The sequence below is a fragment of the Poecile atricapillus genome, chromosome 13 (genome assembly GCF_030490865.1).
Source record: "Poecile atricapillus isolate bPoeAtr1 chromosome 13, bPoeAtr1.hap1, whole genome shotgun sequence".
In the NCBI taxonomy this organism is placed as follows: Eukaryota; Metazoa; Chordata; class Aves; order Passeriformes; family Paridae; genus Poecile; species Poecile atricapillus.
In genome coordinates, this window is record NC_081261.1 from 2,778,139 (window position 1) to 2,794,962 (window position 16,824).

General features: G+C 46.9%; 1 protein-coding gene across 1 annotated transcript in view; it reads left to right on the forward strand.

The window, feature by feature from the left end:
• Positions 1 to 3,258: 3,258 nt before the first annotated feature.
• Positions 3,259 to 16,824, forward strand: part of NSG2 (neuronal vesicle trafficking associated 2) — a 30,540-nt gene continuing 16,974 nt past the window's right edge. Inside the window, exons 1-3 of the mRNA XM_058848686.1 lie at positions 3,259 to 3,330; positions 4,024 to 4,174; positions 15,737 to 15,856. Coding sequence (XP_058704669.1) covers positions 4,046 to 4,174; positions 15,737 to 15,856 — 249 coding nt within the window. The 5' untranslated portion in view covers positions 3,259 to 3,330; positions 4,024 to 4,045. The remainder of the gene's footprint in view (positions 3,331 to 4,023; positions 4,175 to 15,736; positions 15,857 to 16,824) is intronic.

The window sequence follows — 16,824 nt, forward strand, 5'->3', positions numbered from 1 at the left end:
TTTGAAAGCTATGAAAGACATCACTTTGCTTTTCAACACAGCCCTCAAGTTGGTAATTACCAGATAAAGGTGGAAAACCCCAATGCCATTTTCACTGAGTTGCAATGCAATGTTTCCTTTGCATTATTTCATGATATTTCCTATTGCCTCCATTAAAAACAGCCATTTTGCTGACAGAGGAGCTAGAGTAGTTCAAATCCATATGTTCAGTGGGAGGTAAGTATAGATCTGTTAATTTTTGTGGATGGTCAAATCACTTCTGATCCTATAATGTAATATACTGGAATTTGGGGAAAAAGCTGCTGTAATTGCACTGTCTTGGGTGGAGCATCTGCCCCTCTGGGAGAGGCTGATGGAGTTGGGATTGCTCAGGCTGGAGAAGCCTCTTCTCAGCTGTGCCCAGTGACAGGAAAAGGGACAAAGGGCCCAAACTGAAACACAGGAAATTTGGTTTAAACATGAGAAAAACGATTTTACTGTAAGGATGACTGAACACTGGAACAGGTTTCCCAATGTGTTTGTGTCTCCACCTGTGGACCTGATTTTCTGAGTCTGAGAGAGTTCCCAGCCTGTCAGTGGTTGATCTGTTCCCAAGGGGAAGTCTCTTGAGAACATTTTCTCTCAAGGACCAGTTTTGTAAATAACTTCATTTTTCTCAAAACAATTCTGTACAGCTGTGCTGAGTGTGTTTTTCTCTTGTTCCACCAATGGGACAAGAGAGGTGGTGTCCCCCTTACCAATCACGTTGAACCTGCATCGTAACACCCTATAAAAAAGCTGAAAAGTTCAGAAATAAAACCCTTCTGGTCATCCTCTCTCTGCCTGTCACATTGAATCCACACTCTTTGTGTCCAACAGCAACACCCACCCACAAGAGTTAATCCAAAGCCCAGCTGGAAACAGCCCTGAGCATCCTTCCCTTGCAGTCCTCAGGGCTCCAGGGCTCCTTCCAGCCTCGCTGGTGCTGGACACGAGCAGCACCAAATGCTCTGAGGAGCCTCTGGGGCTTTGGCTCAGGGTCTGCGGTGACACCGGGCTCCTGGCAGCACTTTCAAAGTGTGTGCTCTTGGATTTTCTTACAGCCCCCACATCTTGAACTTCCTAATCATCATCCTGGGCCAAACCAGGACAGGGATGTGAGGAAAGGACTTTGCAGGGTGTAAAATTTACTGTATCTCTGCACAGATCCTGTCCCAGTGGGCATGGATGGTTGATTTCTGATGTTCCTGCAATATTTAAACATTATATTGTAATAACTGAATCAATAATATTTAGTGAATGGGTTTTGTATGGGCTTCCTCAGACCTACAGAGCCTAAATCCTACATTTTCCCTGATCTGTGGGATGCAGCCTGCCAGCTTTCTTTGTAGGTATCTCTCCCTGGTCTGGTCTGCAGTAGCCTGGAGTTGTAATTTCAGTGGAAATCTTGTTCAGTCTTGAGCTAAACACAGCTCTCATGGATCAGATCTAAGAGAATCCCTGCTTAAGAAATCTTTCCTGAATTTCCTGAATTCTCCTTCAAACCTTCTGATGTGATTGATTTTTTTATCCCAGATATTCTGAGAACATCAAAAAATTACCTGCCAAAAATTTGTAACACACCCAAGCGAAAGTTGCTCAAGGTTAAGTTGTATCTGTAGCACAACTTTATTCTTAAACCCAGAAAAAAACCTCTTGGGTGAAATTTACTGTAGAAGTTTGGCCTGATCCAGAAATGTGATAGAGGAGATTCCAACCTAAGCATGAAAAACTGGTGTAACTCTTGGAAACAGGAACTTTAATGGGCCCTGTAAGGTGATGTTAGTAGCAGGAAGTTTTAGCTGCCCTTCTCTATTCCTTTCCTCTCAGCTCTTCCCTCTGTACTGTGAACAAGCTCTACCACTGCAGTCAGCACTTCCCCTCACTCTGCCAAAATGCAGCTTTAAATGAGTTTTCACAAGTCAATTCTAAAAGGCTTTATTATGGAAATAGTTCACGCCTTCAAGGAATATATTTAGGTCTCGTGAAAAATGCCAAGTTGCGAGCTCTGGAGGCAAATTCTAAATTTATAAACAAATCAGGCTGAAGTCATCCCAAAGTATCCTGTGTCTCCAACAGGAGTGCTCAGCCTCGTGCTGCAGGGGATGGTGGCTGTGGTCCTGTCCTGCCCTCCCAGAATTTGAGAATCACAGAATCCCTAGGGCTGGAAAAGAACTCCAAGATCATTGAGTCCAACCATTAACTCAGCACTGCCAGGTCCACTGTTAAACTGTAAATACCACATCTACGTGGTTTTTGAACACTTCCAGGGATGGTGATTCCACTGCTGCCCTGAGCAGCCTCTGCCTGACCTTTCAGTGAAGAAATCCTTCCTAATATCCAGTCTAAAACCTGCCTTGGTGCAAGCTGAGGCTGCTGCCTCTGTTCTGGTTAGCTGGGAGAGGTGAAGCTGGCTCCAGCCTCCTCTCAGGTGTCTGAGTGGGCTCCGGGGAGAGCAACTGAGGGCCAGGAAGCTGAAAAAGGGATTGGGAAACCTTCTCTATGGGGACAGGGTCAGAAAATTAGGGATGCTCAGCCTGGAGAAGGTTGTGTGCAGACTCCACAGCACCTTCCAGTGTCTGAAGGGGCTGCAGGGAAGCAGGAGAGGGACTCGGCTTCAGGAACTGGAGTGACAGGAGAAGGGGGAATGGCTTCACACTGAAAGAGAGAAAATTTAGGTTGGGTTATTGGGAAGGAATCGTTCCCTGTGAGGGTGGGCAGGCCCTGGCACAGGGTACCCAGAAAAAGCCCCTGGATCCCTGAAGTGTCCAAGGCCAGGCTGGACAGGGCTTGGAGCAGCTGGGACAGTGGAAGGCGTCCCTGCCATGGCAGGGGGGAACCAGCTGATCTTCAAGGTCCCTTCCAACCCAAACCATTCCTGAGTCCCACGTGCGACACCCCAGTGCGGCACACGGCGCTCAGCGCCACCGACAGCCAGAGGGTGACAGCAGAGCTCTGTCCCCGTGAAGCCTCCCGGGATTACCTCGGGCCCGGTGCTGTCCGTGCCCGGGCAGGGCCGTGCGAGCCTCGCGCTGTCCCCTCCGGGCCGCGGGGCTCGGCCGCTCCCTCAGCGCGGCCTGCAGGGGGCGCTGTGCGCGCGGCGCGGCCGCCAGGGGGCGCTCGGGGCCGCGGCTCTGTGGGCCGGGGAGGCTGAGGGGAGGAGGGGGGGGGGGGAAGGAGCCGCCGCCCCGCCCGCCTCAGTCACCGGCGGAGCCGCAGCGAGAGCAGCGCTGTCCCTTCAGCACCGCTCCCCCCGCGGACACCGCGGGCTCCACACCGGCCCCGCCGCCTCCTCTCGCCGCCTGCTTGGCAGTAAGTAACGGAGCCGTGCCCGCAGAACCCCCGCCCTGACCTCCGGCGCCGCCGCTACCCGGGGAGCTGGGGAGGGGGATTGGCAAGGGAGGGGGGTCCTGAACCCTCAAAGGGGCTGCAAGAATGGGAGAGGGGTATCAAAAACCCTTCTGGGCTCGGTGGGAGACGCGCCGTGTCCCCGTGTCCCACCGCGTGTCCGCGGCGGTGGCGGTGCTGGTGACATTCCCGGCGCTGCTGGTGACATTCCCGGTGCTGCTGGTGACATTCCCGGTGGTGCTGCTGGTGACAATCCCGGTGGTGCTGCTGGTGACATTCCCGGTGCTGCTGGTGACATTCCCGGCGGTGCTGCTGGTGACATTCCCGGTGCTGCTGGTGACATTCCCGGTGCTGCTGGTGACATTCCCGGTCGTGTTTGGTGACATTCCCGGTCGTGTTTGGTGGCATTCCCACCAGTGCTGGTGGCTCTCCCGGCGCTTTGGGATCTGCCGTGTTCGGGCTGACAGCGAGGGGGTTAAAGGCTGTTTGTGGGGTTTAGAGGGTGTTTGGGGGATGTCTGCGTAAGGCAAATGATCTGGTGAAGTGACATTCCCTGAAACCCAGGGACCGACACCTGAGCCCGAACCGAGCAGGACAAGGCAGGAATTGTCCCCTTCCCACTGCCCCGGTGACATTGCTCATCTCCCCCGCTTTCAGGTCTGGAAAGCCGGGTGCAAGGATGGTGAAGCTGGGGAGTAATTTGAACGACAAGAACAACAAACAACCATCCAACGAAGATGGTTTTCAGACAGTTCCTTTGATCACGCCTTTGGAAGTAAATCACCTGCAGTTCCCGGCTCCGGAAAAGGTAAAACAAAATCAGAATGTGCTCCTGCATGGTTGCGCACACGTACGTGCCCCTTGCTTGTCCCTGGGCTCTGGTGATGGGAATTGTGGCACATTTATTCAATGAATAAAAAGGGGTTATCTTTTACTGCGTGTTTATCTTTTTTTAACACGGCAAATAAACACGCAGCAGTCCCCCAGTGCCCTCTCTCCTTAAAAAAGAACCCCAAATATTCATAAATACAACTGGAAAAAAAGCTTGGTGTGTTTCTCTTACAAGCGCTGGGGAAACTGAGGAGCGGTGTGCAATATGTTATTATCAGTAAGATTAATGGCCTGCTTGGAGAGGAGGTAATGTGATAAGTCTGCCGAAATAAGCGGCTGTTTTAATTATCTCAGTTAAGCTCCGTTTTCTTCTCTGTGGCTTTGCAAAGCTGATTTGGGCACTGAGGACGCTGATTTCTTTGGGGAGAGTCGCTGAGTTCCTAAGGGACAGCCCAGGGACTCGTTTGGCCCCGGACAGGGGACATTGTTCATCCCCTGCCCTCTCAACTCTCACACCTGAATGCAGCACTAAAACGCCCAGGAATGTGCGATTGGCTGCGGATTGTGTTGGGATTTTTTGGCTGCAGCGTGAACTCGGAAATCTTTTGTCTACATCCCTGTGGGGATGATGCGTATCAGTATAACCTGGTGAGGACATGATGAGACTGTAAAAATCCGTATTCCCCAACAGCCCTCACCAAAACAAAGCCTGTCTGCAATGTAGTTCCCAGATACCACAGAGGTGGAGCCAGCCCACCCCAAGGTACAGACAGAATGATTAGATCTTACAGGATAATGGAATAACAGCAAAATTAACACTGATGGTTATTGAACGTATATCCTGCTTGTACCGTGGTACAAAATGAATTTTCCCCTAAATACATTAGGAGAACATGGTGATGGATGTGATAAACCTGTCTAGGTAGACAAACCGTGTTTATTTTAGGATAGAGCTGAGTCAACTGCCTTGACATCCTGGGACCCAGAGCTGCGCCAGACAAAGGAACTGGTTCCATTCTCCACGTGCCTCATGGCAATCAGGAGCAACTCGGCTGCATTCAGGAGAGTTAGAGTTCTATGAATTGTGAATCAGAGGCTGAGCCAGCCCTTATCTGTGACTCTGATAAGTAAGATTAAACAAAATAATTCGAGCAGAGCAATATGATTTGTCATAAATGTCTGAAAAGCTCAGGGGAAACTGTAGGTGTGTAAAAGTCGCTCCTTTGATGCCGGTACAAAGGGCTTGTTGAGATCACCCCCTGTCACATGACAATGTGGAATTTAAATGACTCGTGGAGCAGGTGAGACACGGATTACTCAACAAAGATCTTTTCAAGCTGATCAAGCGGTAACGAGTGTTCTCAGGACCGCCACAGTTCCAAATGCCTGTTGGTGAACAAACAGTGGCATGGATCCGTGTGGTGTGGTTCCTTGCTGATTTTTCTGTTTAAACATGCCCACATCAATAATTCACGTGTTGTTAGGTTACATTACCTTCATTAGCATATATTACTGCCAGTGCATCTACCGACATCCATATTTTTCTTTGCTGGAAGTGTGGGATGTATCTCCAGGCGTGCTGAGCGTGATTCAGAACTCATTAGAGTCAGAGCTATTGATTTCTTCAGGCTGTGGTTCATCTCCTCCATGCAGCAGGCCCGGAGTTAACGGGCTGGAAATCCCTTCACCAGGAGGAGAAGTTATTTATGATAAAAGCAAAATAATTCACGACCTGTTTCCTTTGCTCTCTGTAGAAGGGGTTCTGGTGGGGTGAATTCACCCCAGGGCAGAGGGGCTGTTTAAAGAGCTGCTAATAAGGAGCTGAGCCTCGGGTGAAAAGCTTTGGGCAGAGGTTAAGTGAGAGGGGCAAATTACAGCTTTGTTCTTGAGAAAACAAAGCCGCTGTTGAATACAGGCAGCCTGTCCCCCTGAGGAAGAGTGGACATGGATTTCAAGTCTTGTTTGGACTTGCCTTGCTCTCAGGAGTCTGGGTTAATAAAACACCTAAAATTGACATTTTACCCGTCTCTTCCTAAAACCCGCGAGCAGTTGATTTTTAGCCGGGGAGAATGAGAGGGCGAGGCGAGGTTTTCCCCGTGTTTGGGATGCTGGGGAGGGAGCAGAGCGGGACAGCGGCAGCTCCGCGGGGCTCTCCAGCAGCCACGGGAGGCGATGCTGCCGCCCAGCTCCGCCACCGCATCCTCCGCACTCCACAGAGCGCATTGTCCTGGCAGCACCCTGTCAGTGAAACCTTAAAAAAAATAAATCCAACCCTGCTCAGTATTCCCTTCTCTTCGCTGACAGAAAGGATCTTCACTTAGGAAACTCTGAGCTTTTGAACTGGGTCTAACCTTGCGGTCAGGGCAATCCAGGGTGCATCAAAAGCAGGGCAGGGAGCTTTGGGTGCAGCTCAGGGCTCTGTCTGGAGGAGGAGTAGTAACAGCTTTGGAGAGTGATCCAAGAGTGTACAAGGCTTGTGCTGGATAGCCCAGCTGCTGTCCCTACAATACCTTCACCTGGTGTGTATTTGCAAGTTTTTTTTCCTTTATAGACGTTTTGTTTCAGTTGAGGCTTAGATACCTGTATGCAAGTGGAAGAACTTCAAACCTGTTGTTTGTTGGATCCTTAAAAGCACCACACAAAGCCTCTGGAATCTACAGACTGAAAAATTGTGGTTGAAGGACCTTAAATTCCTGACTTTTTTTCTTCATTTTAAGGACATTTTTGTAGCTGAATCACTTTGAGAGTCACTCCAAGTGACTCTCAGCATTAACCTATGTAGGTGTTTCACCAGAACTTCCATCGTCTCTTGCCAAGTGCTTTTTGTGTCTGGCTCCTCTGTCAGAGAAAGGATATGGAGAATATAAAAATGAGGCTTTTACTGATGTGATGTAACCCTTGAAGTCCAGCTCTTTTCAGATAGTTCCTTGAAGAAATCATACGGAGATGAGAAAGGAAAACTCTTAAAGGTGTGCTTAAATTTACTGTCTGTCCTTTTGGGGGTGCTTTCCTAACAGGCTTCTTCTGCAAAGCACTGAGAGCTTAGCAGCTCCCTCTGACATCCACCTTCCTGCTGGCTCTTGGAAAAATGCAGGCAGGATTTCAGGAGGCTTCAGTTTGAAAACCTTTCTTTTTAAAAACTGCAGGCCACTGGAATGTCTTCTTCCTTCTCCCACCAAAGGAGGATGTTTTTTTCTCATGCTGCTCCTCCTGCAGCATCAGCATTCCCATCCTTCTGTCAGCACTTGTGTGGCTGCAGGGACACAAATGGACTCAGGAGAGGAATTGTCCCCCTAAGGTGTTAAGCCTGCTGTGCATTTAAATTTATTGACAATCTTCCAGCATTTCCCCTGTTCCCTTGCTGGAGCAGAAGGCAGAGTCAGGTGCTCCTAAATAATTTTTGCATGGCTTTTCTGGTGAAATCCATCCATGTAACAGCAATAATAGCCCCATCAACAAAGACAAGCCCTTGACCTGGCTTTTTATGTCTCTGAATTTCATTTCTTCTGATTCAAAAAGAAAAAAAAAAAACACCCAACAGAAGTCTTTTATCTTTTAGGAGCAAAGGGAAAAAGAGGAGCTGTTGCCTTGTTTTCCAAGGCATAGACAAACAGCTTCAGCTGTGATTGTGTCCCTGCAATGATAATGCTGAAAGATGTGCAGCTTTTCAGGGACTGTTCTGTTCACTGAAATGTTAAATGAGACCAACAACTGGGGACCCCTTGGTCTCTTGGCTCGCTTCACTATAATCCAGCAGGAAATACCTCTGTTCTGGCAGCAAAATCCTAATTTTACATAACACAAAAGTGCATGAAAGCTCTTGTCAGGCTGTAAAAAACATCCGGCACCTCTTTTGTGGTAAAGGCTGCAGAAGGCTTATCATGTGGTCCATTGTTCTTTATTTTGAATGCATCAGGAGGCTCGAGAATTAATTTCTCTAGTGGCAAATTCCTGCCACCAGCCCAGGGAAGAAAAAAAACCACAGATATAACATCTCTCTTGAAAAGCTTTTCCCACCCTGTGCTCCTGCCCCTGGCCACATCCCTTTCTGAGTGGCTGAGGCCATGCATTTACAAAGAGCTCCTGGAGATCAGGGGGGTCCCTGGTGTTCCCAGCCTGTCCCTGTTGGTTTAACAGAAAATAACGTTTGGTCCTGGCCAGCTGAGCAGGAATAATTAAGAGTAGCTGGATGAGTGCTCCTGTACCCCGGGGACTGCTTGGAGCTGTGTCCTGGATACCGGTGTCAGCCTGAAGGCTCGAGCTGTCAGGGCTGCTTTTGGGGAGCTGCTGCCCGTGCTGGGGCTGGAGGCAGCTCAGCATTCCCGGCTGGGCATTCCTGGGAAGCTGCAGCAGCTCTGGATGAGCCTGGGACAGGCGGCTCCTGCTCCTCGGCTGCTGGGATGGAGCAAATGGCAAAAGGAGGGATGGGGCAGGGGGAGGAAGGAAGAGAGAGGAGGAGGATGCAAAGGGAAAGAAAACACGGATAAAACAAAGGAAGGGTATAACAAATAAAAAGGTACAGGCTGTCTTGCCTTTCCCCATCCTTTCCTTTCTCCACTTGGGATACTCTGCCTCATCCCCACAAAGTCTGAGCCTTCTTCTCGTCCCCCTCCTACAGTGTGCAAATTCCTTTGTCCTCTGGGTGTGTGTTAGAACTGAACACCACCCCCGCTCATTAGGCTGTAATAAATCCTTGCAGCATCTCACTCGGGCAGGGCAGCGTTTGGGGAGCCTCCTTGATGTTTGCACGTTTTGGACAGCCCTGCTCGTGTCCTTGGCAGTTCCTGCTCCTGTTTGGATGTCACTGTGTGCCGGCATTCCTCTCACACACCAATCCCTCCACTAGGGCTGTTCAGAGAGTGCTCACAGGGACCTGGAGCAGCTTCCTGCAGCCTCCCATCATCCAGAGAATGTGCTGCTGCAGCAGGGCTTCACTCTGAACATCCCAGGATTTGTGTAGCCTGGGCAGAAATCTCCCTCCTTAACTGCTCTGCCATCAGTGCCTGAATTAGGGGCTTTGAAGCTGCCTGGGTTTGTGAGCTCCATTACCTCTCTAAAGCCCAGCTATGTCTGCCCTGCAATTCCTGGAGCTGCATCCTGCAGAAACAGCAGGAATGGACACAGGGAATGGGTGTTGGGCTGTGGCTGAGCTGGTTCTTTTTTCTACCAAGAAAGCGTGGAAGTGATTTCAGCAAGACTGTCAAGTGAACCCCACATACCAGTTCCTTACTGGTCTGGAAAGGAGGACTGGGCAGGAATCTTGGCTGCTGTAAATCAGGGCAGCTGAAGGGAAGTCAGTGGAGCTTTGCTCACCCTGGCCCATTTGTGATTGATTCTTTTGTCTGCTTTACTAAACCCTCTCCTGGATGAACCTACTGAAAGCAATTTTTCTCACCCCACCTCCTCCTGTGGGTTCCTGGTGGTTTGGGCACCCAGGGATTTGTCAGGAGTCTTGGCTGAATAAATTCCAAGCCACTTTTGTTCTTGGGGCTGTGCCTTGCCCTTCTCAGCTGCTTTCAGCTCCCAGTGCAGCCTTTGCATTCTGTGCTGCCTTTCACTGCTGATGCCAGGGCTGATTACATTTGCTGTCTTTGTCCTTTTTCGATGTTCCTTATGCCTGGAATATCCTCCTGGCACTGAGTCAGAAGACCACTTTTTTCCTACCACCCTCTGTGAAACTCATTTCCAGCACAACACCCATTAGATGAGCTGATACAGGGTAAAAAGGTAACAGAGTGCTGACCCTGGCTTTCTCCAGGGTCTATGGATTTGATCCAAGGCATCTTTTTATTTAAATTTTCATATTTTTACTTTGTTTGCTGCTTGAAATTTCAGGCACTTTATTCAAATAATGACTAGGATGCCATTACCTACATCCCAAATGCCAATCTTAATATCAGCCTTTGGGAAGTCTGCCTGCTGAGATGTGTCCATCCTATAGATTTGGAAGCATAGCTGCCATTCCTGTAGGATGGGACACAGCCATAACCATTTGGGGAAGTTTTAAAACCTAATTCTCTAAAAATCTGGGAATTTGCAGCATGGGGATTGCCAGGTAATCTGAGATTTGTCCACTTTACCCAGTTTCTGGCAGTAGCCAGGGCAACAGTCCAGGAGGAGGTACAGGAGATGCTGCATGGAGCTGCTCATGCCTGCCTATCAGTGTTTCACCCTAAGCCTGCAAGGCCAGAGATTGTTTTAAACCCTGAAACATGATTTTCCCATCTCTTTTCCTCTATTCTTTTAGTGCTAAGTATTTTAACTTGAGCTGCTGTTGGCAGTGTGCACATCTCATTTGCTCTTTGGAGCTGGCTGTGTGTGAGGATTAAGCTGGAGGATTGTGTGTGCAGGTGGTGGATTCTGGCCACTGCTTGGTCTGGAGCACACGAGGGGAGAACCTGCCCCAGTCCCAGCAGGTTTAGTGGCAGCTTTAGGCTGGGGACACCTTGTGCTGTCACCTGTGCCCTGCTGCACCCTGAGGTCCTGCTCAGCTGCTGATGCTTTGTAACAGAGGCAAAGGAAACCACGGCACTGGTGCCAGTGAGAAGTTGATATTTTCCCTTCTGTGTCTGCAAGGAATGGAGAGAGGTGTGGAATGGAAGGAAGCTGAGTCTCATTTTCATTTAAAAGTGAGCCTGACTAATCTGCCTGCAAACAGGAGGGGGTGTTACAACCATTTTGTGGGACTACAAAGTCCAGCTTTGAACTTGGAGGGAACCTTTCTCCTTGGTAGCACCAACACATTTTGTTTATCACTCCTGTCAATCTGACAGCCACTCCGACTGAGAGACTCTTCATTATTAATCATCCCAGGAAGTAGTATTTTAAATTTTTATGATTTGCGCTTTGCAGCACCTGAACCACAATATATTACATGCACCGTGGCAGTGAAGTGGGAATTACAGCAGGGCTGCATGTCCTTTTCCAAATGAATAATTTAAAGTTTTCACAGTGCCAGTTATGTTAAATATTATTACTCATTTCTTCAGGGAAAACCATAGAGCTCGAACGCAAATATAAAGTGGCAATAAATGATGTTACATTTAGCCAGTTGGAGACAAGGCTCAGAATTCATATCAGTTCATTTTCTGAAACACTTACTTCATCCCTTTGCTGGAAAATCCTTTTCAAGGTTCCATGCTTAATAGAATATTTTTCAATTTGTCACATTTCACATCTACTCTGCTCCTTCCTCCTCACTGCAAATGCTTTTAATATAGCCCGCTTGGTTAGAAGCTTGCTTTTTTTTCCCTTTCAGCAGCCCAAATCCCTGGATTTCCCAGCACTCTCCCACTGTTTACCTTCTCAAGGTTGTCGATGATGGATTTCCTGCTGGTGTAGGCAGACTCAGATCTGTTGTTTCTCACCTCAGCACACCTATACTTTTCCAAAGGATCACTACAGAGAGGGTGCATGGTCCTGCATCCATTAAAGCTGTGCAAAGATTTCCTATTGATCCCAGCCGTGGCACTGGCATTAAGCCTGGAATAATAAGAGCATTTAGGTTTGGGATTCAATAAATGTATTAGCAAACAGCATCGTAAGAAACAGCTGGTGTGGAGCAGGGTGATGGATGTGGCTCGTGGTCCTGTTGTGGTGGGGTTTCACAATTTCCTCAGGCCATTCCCTGCAGGCTCCTCTCAGCTCTTCACAAGTGTTTGAGGGACTGCAATGAGGAACCAGAAGATCCAAGGAAGAGAACAGAATGTCAAAACCTTTCCAGACACAGAATGTTACTGCATCTGCTGACCTGGGATGGCTGAGGTGGACAATTCTGCAGAGCTGCCGTTTTCCATAGGTTTTCTGACTGCCTTCCCACCCTGTCATCCTTTGCTAGCCCCTAATCCCAAAAATGTGATAGTTATATGGAGAATCTGCTGGAGCTGCCATTCCCTCTCATTAATGAAAGTCTGAGAAAACAGTGAATTGTAAGCAGTGAACCAACCGAGGTGTGAACTCCTGACCCAGCCACCAAGTGGGACTCAGCACATTACTGCGATTCTTTTTTTGTCTTTTTTCCCTACTCCTCCGTGAGTAATCTGGGATGTTGGGGTCATGCTGTGTGCAGAGCCCCTGAGCAATTGATGAAGAATTCCCCAGGATCCCCAAGCATCCGTGATGGAACTGGCTGTGGGAAGGAGCCCGAAGCCAGCTCCGATAGCCCAAAGCCCTTAAATGCACACTTAACTTGAAATATCCGGCTCATCCCGCTGATGTTAATAGGACTACTTGCATGCTTAAGTGCTTTGCTGAATTGGTGGTTAATTAGCTCAAATTCTAAACAAACCTGGTTAAGGAGGAAGCTGCAAGGACTGCAGTGTGGGTTCCTATAATTAAATATTACTTTTTGCTGGTCTATGGAAGCCTTTTTTCCTCCTCTGATATTCTCACAATCACTCTGCAAACCCCATCTAGGAAGCAACTTCCAAAGAACAGCTTTATTTTGCTTTATTTTGGATGTAAAATGAAGAAAGTCTCAGGTAATTTATTGGTGTCCCCTTTAGTGCATCTGCAATGAGCAGCTCCGTTCCTGCAACTTTAAGGTGGTGTATCCTTGGGAAATGGTGTGAAAACTTTAAGAACAGATCACTGGAGCAAGATAATCTGCAGGGAGATTCCCTGAGCTAAATCCATCTGGAAGTTCCCCCTTAGAGCAGCTCTTCTCCAACGTGCCAACATCCCAGAGGAGGGAAGGACGAGACATTTCTTTCCCTTCAGTTTCCTTGGCATTGCAGCCTCCCCAGGACCCCAATTTTCCCCTCCCTTTCCCTGATTTGAATCCGGAACAATTCCCAAGCCAGCACCGCTGCAGAACAGCCGGGGAGAGGGGATAGGGAGCGTTCTGTTGCTGTGGGTTGTAATAAAGTGCAGCAGCTCTCCCAGGAAAGCTGTCCTGGTGTGAGATGGATGTTCCTTGTTTGCATGGGAACAGTGGGATCTGGGCTGCCTGCAACTGCTCGGGGGCAGCCGCTGATAAACGAGCGCTGATCATTGCCCCGACTGCCGAGTCAGGAGCCTTTTATTACTCCATGTTCTACAGCAATTTGGGGAGAATTTCTGGAAGACTTCACTGCCAGGAATTTTTAGTTGGTTTTTTTTTGTCTCACTGACAAAATGGAAAAAGAAGGTGAAAAAGGAGTGATGGCAGGGAATGGGGGAAGGCAAATCTTTCCCACCCAATTCAAATCAGAAAGCTGGAAAGTGAAAACAGAAAAAGTAAAAAAAAAAAAAAAAGGGGGGGGGAAGGCTAAAAATGCAGAAAGGTTTCTTTAGAAGATTGATTATTCCTTTTCTAAATTTGCACTTTTAACTCTGCAAGAGTGGGATCCATGCTCAGGCTGATTTATTTAGCCTGTGGGGGACTGAGCAAGAAGGAGCTCTGTTCTTCTCAATGTACACCCCATGCCCTCAGCAAAATTGCATTTTTATCGTTGCTGCCACGATACTGAATGATCCCCCCCACTGCAGGTTTTCAGTCTGACCCTTGTCATTTGATTTCTGTGCTCTCCTCTACAGAGGAGATTTCACTGCCCGCCCTGTCTTTCTTCTGCTGAGTAACTCCAGCAGGTGTCTGACAAAGACACTTCTGGAGAGCAGGTTTTGGACTTTTGTCATGCTACAAGCCCTTTAGCAAAGGTGCTTCTTCCCTCCTCTACCAAAGCTTTTTGATACCTCTGCAAAACGCTGCCCAGGGTGACTCTGGCTCTGTGCACACTCATTTCACTGCTGGCACAGTCAGCACATTGTGTTTCAAGTACCTTCTCATCTGGCTGGGGCCTGAGCTTGATTATTTATTCCCAGGTGTGATAGAATTGCTGCTGGACCTGAATCTGATGCCTGGTGAAGGAAGGGTTGTGTGGGTTCATTTTCAGGCTCTGTATCCCTACAGACAGCATGATTCAGACTTTCCTGCTTATTGGTGCAATGGAATAGTTAAAAAATAACCATAACAAAATTGGTGTTGATGATGAAGAAAATTTAATTATAGCTGGAAACAATGAAAGTTTTTAATTTGATTTTTTTTTCTCATATTCTGCCTTCATGGTCTTTCATTAAGACCCAGTATTGCAGTTTGTGGAAAAGCTCTCATAAAAATTAAAAAAAATTGTCTCCAGCTAAGATTTATATCAAGCAGGAAGCATGAATTTGGGATAATTGGATATTGTCTGAAAACAGAAAGAGAGCAATTTCTAAACAGTGGCTGGCAGGTGCTGCTGGCTGATGCTCTATAATTTACTGTACTGGGTTTACAAAAGGCCAGGGAGAAGACTGAAGGCTGGCCAGCTGCACAAGGCTGGGTGCCTTTGCCTCCTTTTGAGGGAGAAAATGAGGTTATTGCTTGTTTGGAGCTCAGAGCTGACCTGGGTCACTTTGCCCTTGGCTGCAGAGGGAGCTTTGATTTATTTTGCCCACAATGTGCAGGGCAGAGTGGGAAAAATGGGGTTTGATTCACCAGTGGGTCCAGAGCAGGGTCAGGATTCAGCCCAAACCTGCCCAGTCAAGCTTCTGCCCGTGGATCATTTCCCATCTTCTGTGTTGTGGCATCACAAATCCTGAGCTCCCAATGCTCATAGAAATGTATTTGGAGTGGCTTTTTGTCCCTTCTTCTCGCCAAGTATTAATATTGCAAATGCTCCTGTAATAAATACTATTGAGAGGGATTTGCTGGAGGATGTAAATATTCATCAGTCTTTAACGATTTGCATTTGAATCCAGAAAATTGGCTTATGACTCCTCACTGCTTTTCTCTTGCTCTGATTTCCACATGCATTAAATGCAGGAGGATTAAATACCTGGGGTTCTCTTTGGTCCAAAGCAGACTTTGCTGTCTTCATTTAGAAATAAGTCCTTGATTAGCTGGGAACTCAACCTTGTGCATCACTTAATCTGTTCCAATCCTTCACCACCGTTTTGTTTCTAACTAAGAGCTTTAGGATCACTCTTGTCACTCTCATCTGGAGCAGCCTCCACTCCTGGAGTTTTTCATTTCCACCAGGCTGCAGCTCAGAAATGGGAGCCAGAAAGTGGAAGGGTCTTCTGCACTGATGTAAATCACCTCGTTTTATAAGATTAGTAGGACCTGGATTAATCAGACACAAATCTTAGGGGAAAAGCCAAGGTGATAATACAAGATAAATATTGATGATCTGGAGCCTGAATGAATGAGATACCAAATGGCCTAAATTTAAATTGTCTTCAGCAGAACTTGTTTGGACAGAGCTTTTAATTAGTGAGGCTCTTTAGGATGGGCTATTCTTCTGCCTGTTGAGCATGATATAAAAATTAAATGCTCCTAAACAAAAGTGGGTGTCAAACATTTTGCTGTCAGCTATTTTAATGCTCAGTATGATAAGCTCTCTGTCCTAGTTCTGTGTATCTGCCGATTTATCTGCCTCTCTTATTCCTGAGGGGGTGATGGGTTTGTGTTCATTTATGGTGCTTGTGTAGGTCCAGGGGATGGTTTATATAGAAAAGCTTTGATAACATCCCAAAAATCTCTGCTGTGGGCAGAAGCCTTAAAAGTGTTGTTATTTTCCAGGTAATTGTGAAAACAAGAACAGAATATCAGCCTGACCAGAAGAACAAAGGAAAACTCAGAGTGCCCAAAATTGCTGAATTCACAGTCAGTTTCACTGATGGGGTAACAGAAAGACTAAAGGTAAGAAATGGATGTTCTGCTGCCTTCTGATGCAAATGCCATTCATTTTAAAATAGCTGAATCAAAGTGACAAGAAAGACATAACAAATTTAACACTTCACTCATCACCAGGGTCAAAGAGAGGTTTATCTGCACAAGTGTAAAGATGTTTTTTTAGGACAGGCATGAGAATACCTTCTTAGCTACATCTCAAGTAGAAAATGCTTTTCTTTCCCAAGAAAATGATGAAAATATATTCCAGCCCAAACTGAAAATAAACCAAGTTTGAATCCTCTTTCTTCTCAAACACTGATGTTTAAAAAGAATTTTTAAAAATCCTGGTGAAGATTGATTGAAACATTTTGTTTAGCCTTTTAAAATACCTTTTGTCTCATAGCTAGACAACCCTTTTCATATTTAAAATACTTTGTTATAATTATTATATTACTACAGATTAAAAACTACTTCAAAATGCATAGAAATAATATGTGAGAGGACTATCCAAGCATATCCTGTCCTTTAAGCAGTTTTGCTTCACAGGAATTGGAATTTTCTGATGGAAGATGTTTTGTTGGGAAATTTTCAACAGGCTCTACTCAAACATGGAAAGAAACTCATGAATTATTGAGTGCTGTCGGTTCCTGTTGACTGCAGCACATTAGAATGGCTCAGTTCCTCCTAAAATTAGACTCCAAATGTGTAGCTGCCAGTTTTTCCTCCCTTTTCACTGGGAAGACCTGGTGCTTTTTCTAAACCACAGAGCATGGCAGTGATAGAAATGTGAGATCTGATTGCTCATTTTCAAAGTCAGAGGAAATACCAATAATTTTGAGTAGAAAACAGAGAAAGTGGGCAGTGCCTGGTGACATTCTTGCTCCTTCCAATGCATAATTTATTCTTAGGAGTTGTGGGAATAAATGTTTATGGTTCTTGGGTTGTTGGGTTTTTTTTTTCCATTGGACATCACAGTTGGATCTAAAATTTCTTAC